Genomic DNA, 18,393 nt, shown 5'->3' on the forward strand with positions numbered 1-18,393 from the left:
CTACAACTGTTCAATTATACCCGCTTGTTCAACTCTATGTTCACTGATTGCCGTTCAGTACCCTGGAGTAAAAGACCCTAGCCGCCCTGTGGACTTTACACTCCTGCTTGCCCTCCCAGCTCCATCTCTACCCTCCTGCTCGCTCTCCCAGCTCCCCCACTGCTCTCCCAGCTCCCACACTGCTCTCCCAGCTCCAGCTCTGCCCTCCTGCTTGCTCTCCCAGATCCCACGCTGCACTCATGCTTGCTCTCCCAGCTCCTGCACTGCCCTCCTGCTTGCTCTCCTAGATCTTCCCTCCTGCTTGCTCTCCCTGCTCCAGTGCTGCCTTCCTGCTAGCTCTCCCAGCACCCGCACTGCCCTCCCACTCGCTCTCCCAGCTCCTGCGCTGCCCTCCTGCTCACTCTCCCATCTCCCACGCTGCGCTCCTGCTCACTCTTCCCATGCTACGCTCCTGCTCGCTTGCCAGCTACCATGCTGCCCTCCTGCTTGCTCTCCCAGCTACCGCGCTGCCCTCCTGCTTGTTCTCCCAGCTCCCTCGCTGCCCTCCTGCTCGCGCTCCCAGCTCCCGCTCTGCCCTCCCTATTCCCGCACTGCCCTCCTGCCCACTCTCCCAGCTTCTGCTTTGCCCTCCTGCTCGCTCTCCCTCCTCCCGTGCTGCCCTCCTGCTCACTTTCCAAGCTCCCGCGCTGCCCTACTGCTCATTCTACCAACTCCTGCGCTGCTCTCCTACTCCCATCTCCCTCACTGCCTTCCTGCTCCCTCTCCAAGCTCCCATCTCCCGCGCTGCCCTCATGCTCCCTCTCCGAGCTCCAGCGCCACCCTACTACTCGCTCTCCCAGGTCCCTTGCTGGGGTTGTATTGTACATTTAGGATGCAGCACGAGGGCCTGTGAGGGCCAGCGAGGAACCCGGCACATCCTGTGAGTTCCCTGTGGAAGGTGAATCTGAATCTCCTGTTTAGGTGGAGTTCTCCTTTATTCCCTCTCGGTTTAGTAAATCATTCCAATGAAGAGTTTAGTGCAGCATCGTAGCACTGTCAGTCTGTCACAGCCTATTAACACCCTGCTAGCATCTCTGGGATCACACATCCTGTCCAGTTCTCACCTGAGTGCCATACAATCTGGCATCAGCCATGTAGGGATCTCTATAATTAACTCAGTGCACGGTACATGTGGAGACATCTAGTGAAAGCTTCTTACCATTTACTGTCAGAGTGATTTCTCTCTCACCGGCACCCACCCGGGGTACGACCGCCCGACAGACGTATTTCCCAGCATCCTCCTGCCGGACATTTTTTATTGTCAGGGAATTTTCATTGCTCAGAACCTATGACACAGGGAAAAGTGTACAGGTGAGATGGGGAAAAGTATACAGATAAGATGGGGATAAGCATACAAGTGAGATGTGGATAAACGTGCAGGTGAGATGGGGATAAGCGTACAGGTGAGGTGGGGAGAAGTGCACAGGTGAGACAGGGAGAAGCGCACAGGTGAGGCAGGGAGAAGTGCACAGGTGAGACAGGGAGAAGTGCACAGGTGATGTGGAGAGAAGCGCACAGGTGAGGCAGGGAGAATATATCTTTATATTTTGCAGCATTTCATTTTAATCTCTCTGTAGGGAGCATCTTCCTCTCCCACAATCACAACTGAAAGGTTTCTCTGAAGGAAAGTGAGGACACTAGCGACGTGTTATGCCGTCACAATACAGGAGAGATTAATTGAAAATCCAAGATAAATAACATGAAGATATTTTTGTATTAGTGTCTTTGTGGGGTGGAAGTGCTCTAATTAAATACACTGCTGTTGTCATTAACTTTAGAAGTGTTACAAAAATAATTGTTATCAAAATGTTTTCCCGACACGAACGCTGAGCATGTTCTGTTCTATTTTATTTATTTAAAAAAAAAAAAAAATACAGCAAATTAAGTGGAGACCATTTCCCATAAACCATTGCCAGACATTGATATATCCCAATCGCTGTAGTTTCCTACAGGTATGTAACGCAGAACACCATAAGCAGCTTTCAATGTTTTGCACCTACCACGCCAGAGCCCCGCTTCATCCAGACAATGGTGAGTGATGGATTACCGGTCCACGCGCAATGGAAGGTGGCTTCCGCCCCAAGGTCCACAACAACGGATTCAGGTTCCGTAGCCATCCGAGGTCCAACTGTGGTAACGAGACACAATATGGAGCTTTTTCTTTTACATCGCATCTAATTACTGGGTTCATGTTGGTTTCTTGTGGGTTCGACACGGTAATGAGTGTGATGTGAAAAGGGTTACCAGGTCCTGCAAACCGGTACATGGTAAAATAACCCGGAAAAGAAGAAGGAATCTTACCGGTTCGTTGCCGCATTGCTTTGCAGTGTGAACAGGTTAACTGGGTCGAGCGTTTCCTATTTACACTAAAGGAGGAGGCAGTGTTTGGAGTTGCGCAGCTCTGAAGGTGCATACACACTGTACAATTTTTTTTACCAATTTCGTTGAAAGACATTTCCCTTGAACCAAGTCTCATACCTCATAACTTTCTTGTCCCTGGACACAGGGACACTGCTGATGCGCGCCGAAGGTGCGTCATAAAATTTGGGGTGTGGCCTAATTTAGGGGCGTGGTCTATACTCGCGGCTGTCCCGCTAGGCCACGCCCCCATTTTGCCGCTATGGGGGCATGACCCAGAGGCTCTGTGAGCCTCTAGCCATGCCCCCAGCCCGCGGGAATAGACGCTGTGCGCACAGCGTTAATTCCCCGTTGCTTAGCAGCCGACAGGGGGGACTCCCAACAGCCCTCCCTCACCGCGGGACACTGCCGCCCGTGGGTGGGACAGGCCCTAATAATCGGGACTGTCCCGCTAAAATAGGGACTGTTGGGAGGTATGCAGTGTCCTGGACGAAAGATGATGATGATGAAAGATATTTACGACAGACGAAAGATCTATCTACAGTTTATAGGCTCTTTTTGAAAGAGATTCAAATTGAGCTGCATGCACAGTTGATGAACAACCTTGATGAACAACCTTGATGAACAACTGGTGGGTATGCGCATCATCATCCGTCGTTCGTCCCAAATTAGAGAGATCATTTTGACCAATTTCATTCAGAATGGCCAAAATAAACGAATATGGTCAAAAAAGTTGGTCAAAAAAATTGTACAGTGTGTATGCACCTTTAGTGCTGCCTCCTCCTATGCAACCAAGGTCTCTCCGTCACTCTACCCCACCCTGGCATGACATCAGGAAACTGACAATATTGGCGGTTAGCTGAGGGGATGTGTACAGACCAAAATGCAGGGTCGCACCAGGACTGAACCGTTTTAAAATCTCGGTGCAATCCTGCGTTTTCCGATGTGAAAGGGGTATTAGCTGCATCCAAAAATCAGCAAGCCTAGTACAAGACTGGAAGCAAGGGTGTGATATCAGATATCAGAAGGGGCGCTATTTAGAATTGAGCTGGTTTTCACAATAGCTGGAGCAATAAAATAAGGGAAATCACTCCCTTAAGCAATATGGAATACAAAAGAAGGATGAGTTTTGCTGAGCGTCAATAATGGTAATTGTGCATTTATAGATTAAAATTAAATGGTTTTATTAATCTAAAATTAGATTTAAACAAGCATGTTTATTAGGAACAAATAATTAATATGCAGAAGTTAAAAAGACAAATTCATAAAAACAACAGAAATAAAAATAAAAATATATACTGGTGCGTGAATTAATAATTATAGTCACCCATGACATCTGATCCTGTTATTCTTTTGGAAGTCCAATTGTATGCCGATCCTGGTATTTTGATAAGGGCCCTTTTGATACTTAATACATGGGGGTAACAAGATGTCAAGTTGTTTACTGGTGAGGAATCAAGCCTCCAGTGAGATGGTAGTTCACTGTATTACAGCAGCAGGCTGGATATACCTGTCTCCCTTGAACCAGTGGAAAAATGGCAGTGGATGTAACTTGTCCAGATATTGTTAGTGGGGTCAGTTTGTGGTAAATAACAGCAAGATGGTTGTGTCTGTCTCCCCGGGGCCAATTGGTAGTGGGCTGGATGGAGTCTTCCTTTATAAGCCAGGTTGTTAGGATATGGGTCACTGGGTGTAAAAGAAGATCAGTCCGCACCTCTCCACCGACATGTTTCGCTGTATAGCAGCGACCTTGAAAAAAGCTGTCTGCTATACAGCGAAACGCGTCGGTGGAGAGGTGCGGACTGATCTTCTTTTACACCCAGTGACCCATATCCTAACCACCTGGCTTATCACCTTTATTACCATCCTGGAAAGACATTTGGCGGAAAGGTTAACACATCACCTGCCCCGTTGTGGGGACACCATCCAGTCCACTACCAATTGGCCGCGGGGAGACAGACACAACTATCTTGCTGTTATTTATCACAAACTGCCATCTCATTGGAGGTAATTAACCCCACTAACAACATCTGGACAATTTACATCCACTGCCATTTTTCCACTGGTTCAATGGAGACAGGTATATCCAGCCTGCTGCTGTAATACAGTGAACTACCATCTCAACGGAGGCTTGATTCCTCACCTGTAAACAACTTGACATCTTGTTACCCTCGTGTATTAAGTATCAAGAGGGCCCTTATCAAAATACCAGGATCGGCATACAATTGGACTTCCAAAAGAAGAACAGTATCAGAGGTCATGGGTAACTATAATTATTAATTCACGCACCAGTATATATTTTTATTTGGTACTTCTGTACTTTCACGGCGCCACGGCTTCGCTCGCCCACGCTGCGGGCTCGGTGGCTCGCTACGCTCGCCACGCTAATTAAAATCAACTCCATGCCAACATGGATAGTGGAGGTATGAACTATCCATGTTGGCATGGCGTTAACTTAGTTTATTTTACTTAGTTAGTGGCGAGCGTAACCCGGAAGTACGCGCGGCGCCATGCTGGCGCCATGAAAGTAAAGAAGTACTTTTTATTTTTATTTCTGTTGTTTTTATTAATTTGTCTTTTTAACTGCATATTAATTATTTGTTCCTAATAAAAATGCTTGTTTAAATCTAATTTTAGATGAATAAAACCATTTAATTTTAAACTATAAATGCACAATTACCATTATTGAAGCGCAGCAAAATCAATCCTTTTTTTGTATTAAATATACATGTAGTACAAGATTGGACCACAAGAGGGCGAGTCTGGGTGAGGTTGCCTTCTCCCCCAATTGAATCCCACCCCCAACAGTTGAAGATGGGTTAATAGGCTTTATGTTATCATAATTGTGTGTGTTCGTTTCTGGTATTTACTGCTAATTGTGTTGGCATTATGAGATAACAAGGTACTTGTGTACTAGCACGGCGCCCACGATATTTGGTAGCACAACATATAATCGCATCGCATGGCATACACCCGATGCACTGCGATGCGATTAAAAATTGTATAAGCCCCCTATACGATGTTAAATTGTATAAGCACCCTAATGGGGGCTTACAATGTTAAATGCACCCCACTATGAATGTGAAACTGAAGCGTGGCGAGCGTATCGAGCCCGCGAGGGGTGGCGGTACGCGTACTCCGACCTTTTAATACTCCCACTATCCACGTCTGCGTGGAGTTGATTTTATATAGTATGGCGAGCGCATCGAGCCACCGAGCCCGAAACGTGGCGAGCGCAGCGAGCCCCACGAGGGGACGCGTATTACTTTACATGTATTCCGCGTCCGCTCGCCACGCTTCGGGCTCGGTGGCTCGCTGCGCTCGCCACACTATATAGGATCAACTTCATGCCGACATGGATAGTGGGGGTATGAAAAGGTTGTAGGACGCGTACCGCCACCCCTCGTGGGCTCGCTGCGCTCGACACGCTTCCGGTTCACGTTCATAGTGGGGGTGGCATGGGGGTGCATATAACATTGTAAGCCCCCATTAGGGAGCTTATACAATTTAAAATCGCATTGCATCGCACTGTATGGCATTGTATGTATCAAATACTCCCAGGCAAACCAATTATAATTTAAACTATTAAGTAATAATGAAGTTATTTGTAATGCAGTTTACAATTTAAAGAACATGTATTTAAAGGATCGTTTATAGCAACACTTGTGTGATTTATAATTTTTTGTCTTAAAAAATAAGTTTGAGTTGTTTTTATGGCACATTGTATTATCTATACTAGGTGATTCATCGCGCCCTACGGGCGCTCTTCACACCGTCGTAAGGGGCTGTGCCCCCTTAATTTGTGAACGTTTGTATATGAGAAATATGGTTAGAATTGTATGAAAGATGCCCTGTATTGCAACTTAGGTGTCCGCGAATCGCGGGAGGGGGGGTCGCGGAGGGTGACGCGAATTGCAGGAGGGGGGGTCGCGGGGGGTGCCGCGAATTGCAGGAGGGGGGGTTGTGGGGGGTGGATGCTGCGAATCGCGGGAGGGGAGGGATTGCAGAGAATCGCGGGAGGGGGGTCGCGGGGTGGGTTGCCGCAAATCGCGGGAGGGGGGTTACGGGGGCGGGGGTTGCGGCGAATCATGGTAAGGGGGGTCGCGGGGGGTGTGCCGTGAATCACGGGAGGGGGGGTCACGGGGTGGGGTGCCGAGAATCGCGGGGGTGTGTGTGTGTGCCGTGAATCGCGGGAGTGGGGGTTGCGGGGGGGGGGGGGGGGGGGGGGGTGTGACGCGAATCGCCACAAGAAAAAATCAACACAGAAAGGTCAACACATGTAAATGTTGACATAAGTGTGGCACTTCATTGGTGTCCATGTCGACACATGAGAATGAATATGAAAACATTCAAAAAATGAAAAAAAAAACTTCAAAAACTCATGTCAACCTTTTTCATTGTCTACCATAGCCATGTCAGTGTTTTCCATGTGCAATCTAATTCTGGAGCTGCCGCGAATCGCGGGGGGGGGGGTGCCGCAAATCGCCACAAGAAAAATTCAACACAGAAAGGTCAACACATGTAAATGTTGACATAAGTGTGGCACTTCATTGGTGTCCATGTCGACACATGAGAATGAATATGAAAATATTCAAAAAATGAAAAAAAAAACTTCAAAAACTCATGTCAACCATTTTCATTGTCGACCATAGCCATGTCAGTGTTTTCCATGTGCAATTTAATTCTGGAGCTGCCGCGAATCACGGGGGGTGCCGCGAATTGCGGGAGGGGGAGGTCACGGGGTTGGGTGCCACGAATCGCGGGAGGGCGGGGTTCACAGGGGTTCCGGTGGGGGGTTGCCGCGAATTGCGGGAGGTGGGGGTTCACGGGGGGTGCCGCGAATCACGGGAGGGGGGTTGCGGGGGGGTGTGACGCGAATCGCCACAAGAAAAAATCAACACAGAAAGGTCAACACATGTAAATGTTGACATAAGTGTGCCACTTCATTGGTGTCCATGTTGACACATGACAATGAATATGAAAACATTCAAAAAATGAAATAAATCTTCAAAAACTCATGTCAACCTTTTTCATTGTCGACCATAGCCGTGCCAGTGTTTTGCATGTGCCATTTAATCCTGGGGCTGCCGCGAATCGCGGGGGGTGCCGCGATTTGCGGGAGGGGGGGTTGCGGGGGGTGGGTGCCGCGAATCGCGGGAGAGCGGGGTCCATGGGGGGTTCCGGTGGGGGGTTGCCGCGAATTGCGGGAGGGGGGGGGTCGCGTGGGGGGTGCCGGGAATCGCCGGAGGGGGGGTTGCGGGGGGTGTGACGCGAATCGCCACAAGAAAAAAATCAACACAGAAAGGTGAACACATGTAAATGTTGACATAAGTGTGGCACTTCATTGGTGTCCATGTCGACACATGAGAATGAATATGAAAATATTCAAAAAATGACAAAAAAATGACAAAAACTCATGTCAACCTTTTTCATTGTCGACCATAGCCATGTCAGTGTTTTCCATGTGCAATTTTAATCTGGAGCTGCCGCGAATCACGGGGGGGGGGGTGCCGCGAATTGCGGGAGGGGGGGTCGCGGGGGTGGGTGCCGCGAATCGCGGGAGGGCGGGGTTCACAGGGGTTCCGGTGGGGGGTTGCCGCGAATTGCGGGAGGTGGGGGGTCACGGGCGGTGCCGCGAATCGCGGGAGGGGGGCTTGCGGGGGGGTGTGATGCGAATCGCCACAAGAAAAAATCAACACAGAAAGGTCAACACATGTAAATGTTGACATAAGTGTGCCACTTCATTGGTGTCCATGTCGACACATGACAATGAATATGAAAAAATTAAAAAAATTAAAAATAAATCTTCAAAAACTCATGTCAACCTTTTTCATTGTCGACCATAGCCATGTCAGTGTTTTGCATGTGCCATTTAATCCTGGGGCTGCTGCGAATTGCGGGGGGGGGGGGGGGTGCCGCGAATCGCGGGAGGGGGGTCGAAGGGGGGGTGCCGCCAATCGTGCAAGGGGGGGTCGCGGGGGGGTTCTTTTTGCCGCGAATCGCGGGAGGGAGGTCGCGGGGGGGGGGTTTCCGCGAATCGGGGGGGGGTCACGGGGGATGGTTTGCCGCGATTCGCGGGAGGGGGGGGTCGCGGGGTGGTGGTTATGCCGCGAATTGCGGGAGGGGTCGTGGGGGGGTTCTTTTTGCAGCGAATCGCGGGAGGGGGGGTCGCGGGGGTGTTTTTGCTGCGAATCGCGGTAGGGGGGGTCGCGGGGGAGCGGGTGTTTTTGCCGCGAATCGCGGGAGGGGGGGGGGGCGCGCGGGGGGGGAGGTTTTGCCGCAAATCGCGGGAGGGGGGCGCTCACCTGGTGGCTGTGGAGTAGCAGTGCTGGGCAACATGGGAAGGCAGTGGGTGTCTGGCACTGTCTGTGGGCTCACTGGGCTGGTTCTCTGTCACATACCTCCCAACATGACCCTCTCCAGGAGGGACACAATGCTCTGTTTCTAGACTTCCCCTTAATGTATGATTGCCATCACCTGTTTTAAACAGGTTAATTTCTCAGAAAGGTGTTCAGCACAGATGAAGGCAATCACACATTAAGAGGAAAGTCCAGGAACAGAGCGTTATAGACACAGACGCCCACTTTGAGTGACAGATGTAGCCAAATATATAGGAGATTTTAAACAGTCACAGTGTCCTATGTAAAATTCTAAATAACATTGTCTAATTTTAATGATTGTTTTCCATGAATTACTTGTATATTGTAAATTGTAAAGCAATAGATCATTTGAATAAAATATATTGACTAAAAAAAAGATGTGCAATGATTTATTCACAACATAATGGCCTTTATTCACATCTGATCGCCGTAGAAATTTGTTTGGTAAATGGGCAAAACCATGTGCACTGCAGGGGGGCAGATGTAACATGTGCAGAGAGAGTTAGATTTGTGTGAGTAATTTTGTTTCTGTGCATGGTAAATACTGGCTGTATTATTTTTACACTGCAATTTAGATTTCAGTTTCAAAACACCCCACTAAAATGTAATTCTCTCTGCACGTTATATCTGCCCCACCTGCAGTGTACATGGTTTTGCCCATTTTCCAAACAAAGTTGTACTGCAATCAGATCTGAATAAGGGCCAATATACTATATTACACCTGGTTGAGGAATCCTAGATAGAAGGTTACATAGATGTGAATTAGTTACATAGATGTGGATTAGGTCTATGGGGCTGAGGCCTTCAACAATGTCCAAGGGATAAACGACAGATGTGAGCTCTGCTCATCCCACATGATTGTACAGTGACAGTGCCCAAGGGTCAGAATCTTACAGTATACATCCACTGTTCTGCTGATGTTGGTGCTGCCAAGGGTATTGGTGACCTCGCAGGACACTGGCTCGGTGAAGAAGGAGTAATCCACCACCGTCTCATAGGTTTCTTCTGTCACCTCCTTCAGGAGTTGTCCACCTTTTGCCCACCTAGAGACCATGGGGAGATAATAATGAAGATATGATACATTGATGAATTCTCTCACTGCTGCTCTGTTATGTCACTAGGTGACCAGCGTTCTAGCACCATTCCTCATCCACCCTTGTCGTCACAGCTGCTCTGTTCTGTCACTAGGTGACCAGCGTCCTAGCACCGTTATGTCACTAGGTGACCAGCATTCTAGCACGGTTCCCCGTCCACCCTTCCCATCATGGCTGCTTTGTTATGTCACTAGGTGACCAGCATTCTAGCACCATTCCCAATCTACCCTGCCCATTACGACTGCTCTGTTATGTCAGTAGGTGACCAGCGTTCTAGCCCCACTCCTCATCCACCCTTCCCATCACGGCTGCTCTGTTTTGTCACTAGGTGACCAGCGTCCTAGCACCATTATGTCACTAGGTGACCAGTGTGCTAGCACCATTATGTCACTAGGTGACCAGCGCTCTAGCCCCGCTCCTCATCCACCCTTCCCATTACAGCTGCTCTGTTATGTCACTAGGTGACCAGCGTTCTAGCACGGTTCCCCATCCACCCTTCCCATTACAGCTGCTCTGTTATGTCACTAGGTGACCAGCGTTCTAGCACTGTTCCCCATCCACCCTGCCTGTCACGGATGGTATGCTGTAAGCCTAATATAAAGTCACATATCCCAGCATTCAGCCATGCCCGGTACCACAGATGCCACTGAAGTATAACATTCTAGGGGGGTCCATAAGCACATTGCCCTGTACCCGGACTGCAAAGATGTAACTAGCACCTATTATATGGGGAATTGTATTCTATCCTGGTCCATTTGGGACCTTCTGGTTGACACGCAAAGATGCAAAACTCGCAACTTTGCATGTCATTTAAACGCCGCCTGTACAAACTCCCGACCCCCCTCGCACATCGATTTCCCCGCACGCATGCGAATGGATGTTAATCATAAACTTCCATTCGCATTCTTGTGTGCAGGGGCGAAATCACACGATAATCGCCGGCCACCAAATGATTTCTGCAGGGCTCACAGATCTAAAGACAACTCTCTGATGTCTTAGGTCTGCGGGTGCCCTGTAGGGGAAGCGGGCGGGCAGCTGACATTCGCTGCCTGTCCCCCGCATCACGGGTGTATTTCCATGGAAACGTCCAGCATTTTCATGGGAACGTCCATGAAATGCTGGGAGTTCCCATGGGTGCGACCCCTCGCCGCCACCCCACGCTCGCACTGCTAGGACTACAGGACAGCGAATAGGCAATTTGCCACGTCCGCTGTTTATGCGCTGTGGACTTCTGCCCATCGAACATATTGTTTTTTTTATTGGATTTTACTAGGTCACCCCAAGATCACATTTCATTTGGGGTGACTAGGACAGACCTAGAATATGTTCCCAACACTCACAGCTGTACCGCAGGGTTACTGTATGTCCCGCTCCTGCCATTATACCAGCTGACAGTACTGCAAAACACTGGGACAGGGAGAATGTATCTGCCATGTGGCTACGGGGCCCCTTGTCTGACGCCTGTGCCTGCTGGAAGACCCTAATTACACAGATGCCATGAACGTTGCTCTGGGCCTGCATTTTCGTCTCTTACTATTTCCAGAGTTCTGAGTTAAAAGGAGAATAATTCCCCATATTGGGAATGAAAGGAGTGCGGGTTCTGTGACTGCGCTCTAGAGGACTAGGCCCGCCATCTCTGCGCTGCGGAGACTTGTGGAGTCTCATTACCGTCTGCTCCAGAGGGATGTAGTGTTCCCCAGGGGAATCCAGACCCATTCTCCCGCTTTCAGCAGCTGCGCGGGTATAATGAGAGGGAAACGTTCGGAGAAGAAGCAATCGTAGACTCTGATAGAGGCCATTACGTCTGTGCATTTAGCTATGGAGCCTTCATTAGCTACTGATGTTGTTTGATATTAGCTCAGAACATTGAATCTTTAATGTATGTACATTATAACATTCATTAGCCACACGGCTACTGGGCAAAGAAACAACATAATGGAAGAAATGAGGTTCTGGCTGAGCAGCCCCACGTCTCTTCGTCAGTGTGCCTGCCTATGGTGCTAGGGGTGGTTACATGTACACACAGGCATGAATTAGTACATACTGTACACAATACTTACAGCATGAGTATTGCAGAGATGAATTATATAACAATTCCATGCAATCGTATGTCACCTAGTAATGTCTGATCATATGTATTGTGCAGTGCTGTGCCTGTGTGGGTCAGAATATGATTACAGTTACCCGTTATTAATATGGCACTGCAAGAGTTCTGCAGGGCCGTATGAAGGGCCCGATTCAGACTGAATTCGCAAATTCGCAGCCCTGTTGATTATTGGAGGGCCGCACATGTGCATGATCCATCGGTGCTATCACAGCCAGCGATGTTCTTGTGATCACAGGCTGTATGCTGGCTGATTGACAGATCACTGTATGTGGGTGGCATTCCGGCTGCACAAAAACACAGGTGGGCTGATCCATTGGGAGAATCACCCCCAAAGTACAGAAGTAGTTAATGTGTTTCAGGCCACATGGGGATCTATAGTAGGAATGAATGCAGCATGTTTGAAAATGTGGCAGTTAATAATGATTACAGCTGTGCACCAGCTAGGACAGGGCTGGGCAACACCGGCCCTCCAGATCACATCCCAGGATGCTTTGCATTAGTTTTGCTATGTGGCCATGCTGAAACTGATGCAAGGCATGCTGGGATGTGTAGTTCATCAACATCTGGAGGGCCGGTGTTGCCCAGCCCTGAGCTAGGAGGTGATCTGGGAAACGTGAGAGTTAGTAATGACTGCACCTGTGCACCAGCTAGGTGGTCTGGAGAATGTGACAGTAATGACTGCACTTGTGCACCAGCTAGGTCAGGTGTGGCCAAACCTGTCCCCAAGATCTACCAACGGTGCATGTTTTCCTGGCAACCTGTGGATCTATAGTAGGAATGAATGCATTATGTTTTAAAATGTTACAGTTAATAATGAATACAGCTGTGCACCAGCTAGGTAACCTGGAAAACGTGGACCGTTGGTAGATCTCGAGGACCGGTTTGGCCACCCCTGAGCTAGGTGGTCTGGAGAATGTGACAGTTAGTAATGAATGCACCTGTGCATCAGCTAGGTGGACTGGGAAATGTGATTGTTACTCACTACCAGTGGTAGATCTCGGGGATTGGTTTGGTCACCCCTGGCCTAAAGTTTAGGTCAGGCTTTCCCAACCACGGTCCTCAAGGCACACCAACAGTGCAGGTTTTAGTGATATCCAGACTTGAGCACAGGTGACTTAATTAGTACATGAGTGATTCAGATTAAACCATCTGTGCTGAAGTCTGGATATCACTAATACCTGCACTGTTGGTGTGCCTTGAGGACCGTGGTTGGGAATGCCTGCTCTAGAGGAGAGTTCATACCTTCCAACTATTTTTACCTCTGTAGGGGTGGGAGGGGGGCAGTTGGGAGTCCCCGCTGCTTTTGCCCAGCAGAGCAGCCAGGGCTGGACCGATGGAAAGGTGAGTATAATTAAATTGGGTGCAGGGTGTGGGATAGGGTGACCAGCTAATCCCTTTAATCCGGGTTCTGTGGCTGGCTTTCGCCTGGTTTTAAACTGCCACAACTCAAGACTCCATTTCACCTGGTTTTAAACTGCCACAGAACCTGTGTAATTAATATGTGTCCCGGATTAAAGGGATGAGTTGGTCACCCTAGTGTGGGATGTGCAGGCCCCCCAGGGACCCCTGTACATCACACACATAAAATTCTGTACAGTGTATTCATGAAAAACCTGACAGTTACGAGCTCATTGGCTGCTGCATTATCACCTGCCACTTTATCACTACACCGGGCTTAGCAAATATGCCCCCATGTTTGAAAAGTGACAGTTATGAGCTGGTTGCTTGGCACTCTCTCTTGTGGCTGGGATACAGGACAGAAGCATTTATTCTGGGACCTGCGGGGTGTGATCTCTCCAGGTGCGTTCGGGGGATATTTATGATTGGTCATTACTTTATTCCTGGCCTCAGACAATCTGTTTACTGTGGCCAACTCATCTGTGCTCCAGCCGTTCCTGTTCTGAAGCGAAGAATGATTAGTGGCTGGCAATGGGAGGAGGGCGCTCTCTGCCAGCAAGGCACAGGTTAAAGTTCCTGTGCTTGCTGCAGTGTAATTAGCACTCTTGTTAATGGCGATTAGCACTTAGCAGCTACTCTCATAATGTTTAATGAAGACATCTGTGTGTTGTGATGTTAAACTGTAAGCACCTTTTGGAAGGTGTTGCAATATAAGCCATTGTGACTTGTGCTTATAAATGACTCTGACGTATTCATGTACCAACCAAATGTAATGCTGGCAGCTCCCCAGAAGCTAAGGGCCCGTCTGCCAAAAATCCCAGCTTATTTGTCTTTGTCATTGCACAGCGGTAAGGTCAGGCCCCGATGAGACGTGATGGCGGTGGTAGAGATGTGGCGCAGTACAGATGTTACATATAACGTGTACCATCCTGACTGACTAGTGTCGGGTCTAGGTGGCTGGATGACCAGACAAAGTCTCCTTTGCCTAAAACTCTGGCGTTAACAAAGCAATTATACGGGCACAAAAACTGTACCCGCGGAAATCACAGCAGTGACGAGTAATTTTGGTGGAAAGAATCATAACTCAGATGGGGCGACGGTTATCCTAATTTACTAAGATGGGAGTTCTATTTCACATGGGATATTACTATGGGCAACCAGAATCTACTTATTTGTTTAGCACCTCTACAAGATAATATATAGTATCTGATTGGTTACCCATCGCAACATCCCATCTGACATAGAACTACCATCTAATGCTGCGTTCTCATTGCCGCCCCTGCAAAATCTTGGGTTTTTCTTGCCGGATTTTTGGCGGGGCACAGAGCTTCTCAGCTCAACAGACTCCCTTCATACTGCACCTCAGACCTGGGAATTTCCCGTGTCTGCCCCTTTCACACTGCTTTCCATGGTCTGCCTTGCAACAAGTGTGTGGAATTTGACCCTTTCACACTGAGACAAGACACGGGGAAATTACTGCTTTCACTGGCAAATACCTGGGTTTTTGCGGCAGTGAGAACGGGGTATTACTAAATTGCCCCCTGTGTGTCTAGGTTGTGGTAGCTGAGCGTGAGTATATACTAGGCAAGGTATCAAGGTGTGCAGCAGAGCAGAGGTAAGCTAATTGTAAACAATATGCACGATAACACCTATTGTTATTATTAATCGCATACGGCTTAGTGTATATCCACTATATCGTTAACGATGTACCGATTGTTAACCATCCCTATTGTTGTCTGAACATGCCATCAAATCTGTCTATATCATCAGCAGCTGCATGTCCGGTGGGGTTCTGGGTACTATCACTGAATGATAACTATATAATTCAGCGTTTAAGCGCCAGATCAGTGGTTCTCAAACTGTGGGTCCTAACCCCAAAGTGGGTCGCGACCATCTCAGCATGGGCTCGCAACTCCGTTTTGCTGACCATCACACTGATGAATTTCTCAGCCAGTGATACAATCAGTATGAAAAATCACATTGAATTGGCTGTTACTCCAGAATCCTTGCATCATTTTGTGTCACCACAATGCTGCCATGCATGTGCCATCTGCTGACCACAGGTGTGTGGTAACCTTCTGGTAACTTGCTGGGGTCCTTTAATTATTATTATTGTCTGATGGGGTCCCAGAGCAAAATAGTTTGAGGAACCCTGCGCTAGATCATTACTAATATCGTTAATAATAATGGCGGTGCCGCAAATCGTATAGTGGGTACCCAGCTTTACAGGTAGAGGACAAGTACAGGGCACATAACCATAGCTGCATCAGCAAAGGACACTGACATTTATCAGGGGGGCAGAAACCATAGAATTTGGTGCCACCAAAGTAGCTTAACCCTTTGACTGCCAACGTTGCTCTGCAAAATCCTCAAAATATCCGTTAAAAATACCATCGCCGCTCACAGTGACTATTCTTATTGTGGGTGCAATATTTAACTAAACTTCAATTAATTGACTTGGTTGCATTTGTTTTTATTTATACTAAAAGGACAGTGAGCGATGCTGGCAATTTTATCGTAAATTTTGAGGATCTCTCACAGCAACATTGGCACTCAAAGGGTTAAGTCTGAGAAGGCACAGCACATGAGGGAGGAGGGCCCTGCTTGTGAGAGCTTACATTCTATCATTACTGGGGAAGCAGGAGATGTAATGAGTCACGGCTAGTTTTCTCATCTGGTCTGTGTGGCTCTGGTATTATAGCTTATAGGTGAGAATAGAGGCCACGGGCGTAGTACTGTATGCATCTATCTCGCCTGACCACAGCAGCTAGTGCTGGGGAGAATGCAATCAGCCCTGTAACCCCCCCCCCCCCAACTCCGCCAATGGACTTTCTAATACTCTGCAAAATATTGCATGGCCAGTTTCCTGCTATAGGCGATTATTAATATGTATGACCAAGAAACATTTTTCTTCATCTACAAACACCATCTATAATAAATGAAAGTAGGATTCTTTCCATTAATTACTTCTAAAAATATTGTTGTTTTGACCTCGAGCTGCCTCCGGTGCCCAAATTATAATAAATTTGTCTTTGTGTCATCTTGAAAAATGCCTGGTGGTTCGTGCAATGCCTGCCGCGCACTTCCTGCGAGGAATCCGACAATCGGATGTACAATTACATGATGAAATGCACAAATAATAATGCTTTATGTGAAATTAATTGCAGGGAAAACAGAATGCCTGTCTCTCCGATGCTGTAATGTCATTTATAACGGGGCAGGTGCTGCTGTGTCCAGGTGCTCTGGCTCCGCTCACTCATCACTGCTGACTGGAACAGGACCCATCACTCAGCCTGCTCACAGTACTCAAATACCGGGTGTCAATGTGCTTATTCATTAAGGAGAGCAGTGTCCCAGATCCGTCTGCAGATATATTACCTTACTGTAAGTATATAGACTGCATTCACTGGTTATGAGCTGTGCCCTTCTCAGAGCCCTACACCGGTATATGGAGGCTAACAGAACTCCACCATGCACATCCTCGGAGCTACATACCTCACAACTTTTCCATGCATGCACACAGCGTCTATTCTGTCAGATTGGGGGGGACTCCCAACTGCCCCCTCCCCCCGCAGCGGGACACTGCCGGCCGCGGGAGGGACGCGGAAACGTCCCCAAAAACTGGGACGTTCCTGCGTTTAGCGAGACAGTTGGCAGATATGGAGCTATCATTTCACATGAACATGTGCTGCATGACTATATACAAGATGTTATATACAGAGTGTAGCTACCATAGGGACAGGGAGTGCAGCTGCTATGGGGCCCAGAGCTGAGAGGGGCCACCTACCCTGTCACAGTTACATGTGTTCTATACAGGGATTTAACTACCATAGGTGCAGGGAGTGCGTTATGACACAGATAACTAATGAAATCACTGCTATCAGCAGAGTTTGTGTCTCCTGTAGAAGCGTGTGCAGTGTGTAGGGCAGGATCCATGTATGTGTAAAACCCCACCGACACTAGATGGGGTTTGCATAAGTGCAGTCACTGTCTATAGTGGTCATGGGTAAGGCACAGGTACCAGGGGGTCCCCTGAATAATCAGGAGTTTAATTACAGTTGCATTGTGGGAGTGGACTACAGGTGTCAGTGCAGTGTAGAAAGAATTGGGCGCCAGGCCATCTCATAAAACAGCAATAAACAGTTTATTGAACATATAGCAGGGATATAGTGGGGATAACTTATGAACACTCTCCTCCAGCAAAAAGCAAAATGGTTACATTAGATCATGTATCACGCCATCTCCTCCAGCACATTATTCGTATCGGTTACATCAAGGCACCTCCTCCAGCACATCACTTAATTGCAGTGGCATAAATATGGCGAACAGCAGTTCATACCAGGGCATCCTGGGACCAGTAGTGCTACACATCACAGGTTACTGTCTCTCTCATACATAAAAAGGACTCTTGTCAATGGGGGGCTACTCAGCATGCCGCGTGGCTTCAACCACTCACCCAGATACGTCCTCTCCTGAGACTCACAGCTGGTACTCTTCTAGGGCACTTCTACAGGTGGGCATCACCCTCTCAACTGGTCTCTGAGTACTGCTGCTCTCACACTGCGATCTGTCAGGTGCCTTGCTGGGACTGGCAGCACTCCCCACATGTGCTGTGAGGGACTCTCAATGAGGCTGCATTCTCCTCCTATTTCTCTGCAGAAAAGCACCCACATGTGCTGCTGCTCTCTCCATAGAAGGGGTGCAACTCATGACTACTGTTTCCAAAGCTGGGGACCATGGAAATGACAGCTAGCCATTCCATGGTCCCAGTCAAGATGCATCCTTCTCCTAGCTTTTCCTCCTAACTTATCCTCCTCCTGAGTGACTCCTGAATGAATCTGCTACTTTCTAACTTACACTTCCTGTCTTCCACCTCTGCAGGAGGCTTGCATGTGATCACTGCCTGATCTCTAAACTTCTCCCAATCAGTGCACAGGAAATAGCCCTAGCTATGCATGATAAAACTAAATAGTATTAACTCTTGCAGTACCAGGGTATTACATATGTGAAGCAGAGA

The 18,393-nt window shown here is 48.3% G+C and overlaps 1 protein-coding gene across 4 annotated transcripts in view; it reads right to left on the reverse strand.

Moving 5' to 3' along the window:
• Positions 1–18,393, reverse strand: part of KIRREL3 (kirre like nephrin family adhesion molecule 3) — a 603,038-nt gene that overhangs the window by 59,949 nt on the left and 524,696 nt on the right. For all 4 annotated transcript variants that reach the window (XM_083162831.1, XM_083162830.1, XM_083162832.1 and 1 more), the window contains 3 exons: positions 9,672–9,820; positions 2,040–2,167; positions 1,199–1,325 (listed from right to left, as the gene is read on the reverse strand). In XM_083162831.1, coding sequence (XP_083018957.1) covers positions 1,199–1,325; positions 2,040–2,167; positions 9,672–9,820 — 404 coding nt within the window. The remainder of the gene's footprint in view (positions 1–1,198; positions 1,326–2,039; positions 2,168–9,671; positions 9,821–18,393) is intronic.

Source organism: Crinia signifera, chromosome 19 (genome assembly GCF_055691185.1).
Source record: "Crinia signifera chromosome 19, ASM5569118v1, whole genome shotgun sequence".
NCBI classification, from domain to species: Eukaryota; Metazoa; Chordata; class Amphibia; order Anura; family Myobatrachidae; genus Crinia; species Crinia signifera.